This window comes from Antrostomus carolinensis, unplaced genomic scaffold (genome assembly GCF_000700745.2).
Source record: "Antrostomus carolinensis isolate BGI_N321 unplaced genomic scaffold, ASM70074v2 scaffold36208, whole genome shotgun sequence".
NCBI classification, from domain to species: Eukaryota; Metazoa; Chordata; class Aves; order Caprimulgiformes; family Caprimulgidae; genus Antrostomus; species Antrostomus carolinensis.
The window spans coordinates 1,396-1,654 of NW_010331510.1; the positions used below are offsets into that span (position 1 = coordinate 1,396).

The following is a 259-nucleotide window of genomic DNA, read 5'->3' on the forward strand; positions in this document are numbered from 1 at the left end:
CTCCCACCCAGTGGTGCTGGGCTCCTGCAATCTGCTGGCAGCCCCAGACAGGTATCAATGATCTCCTGCTGCAGGGCAGGGCCTGCAGAGTGGGTGGGGGGCTTGCGGGGGGCCAGCTGGGCACTAGGGGCTTGGTCTCATGAACTGACCTGTCCCTTTTTTCCCTGCAGACTGTCCTTCTATTCTGGACACTCTTCCTTTGGGATGTACTGCATGATGTTCCTGGCGGTAAGTGCCGTGCCGTGCTGCAGGAAGGCAG

The 259-nt window shown here is 60.2% G+C and overlaps 1 protein-coding gene across 1 annotated transcript in view; it reads left to right on the forward strand.

The window, feature by feature from the left end:
- Positions 1–228, forward strand: part of LOC104529059 (phospholipid phosphatase 2-like) — a gene marked incomplete at both ends in the record, with an annotated part of 1,401 nt that extends 1,173 nt beyond the window's left edge. The window contains 2 exons of the mRNA XM_010173243.1: positions 12–51; positions 171–228. Coding sequence (XP_010171545.1) covers positions 12–51; positions 171–228 — 98 coding nt within the window. The remainder of the gene's footprint in view (positions 1–11; positions 52–170) is intronic.
- Positions 229–259: the final 31 nt, after the last annotated feature.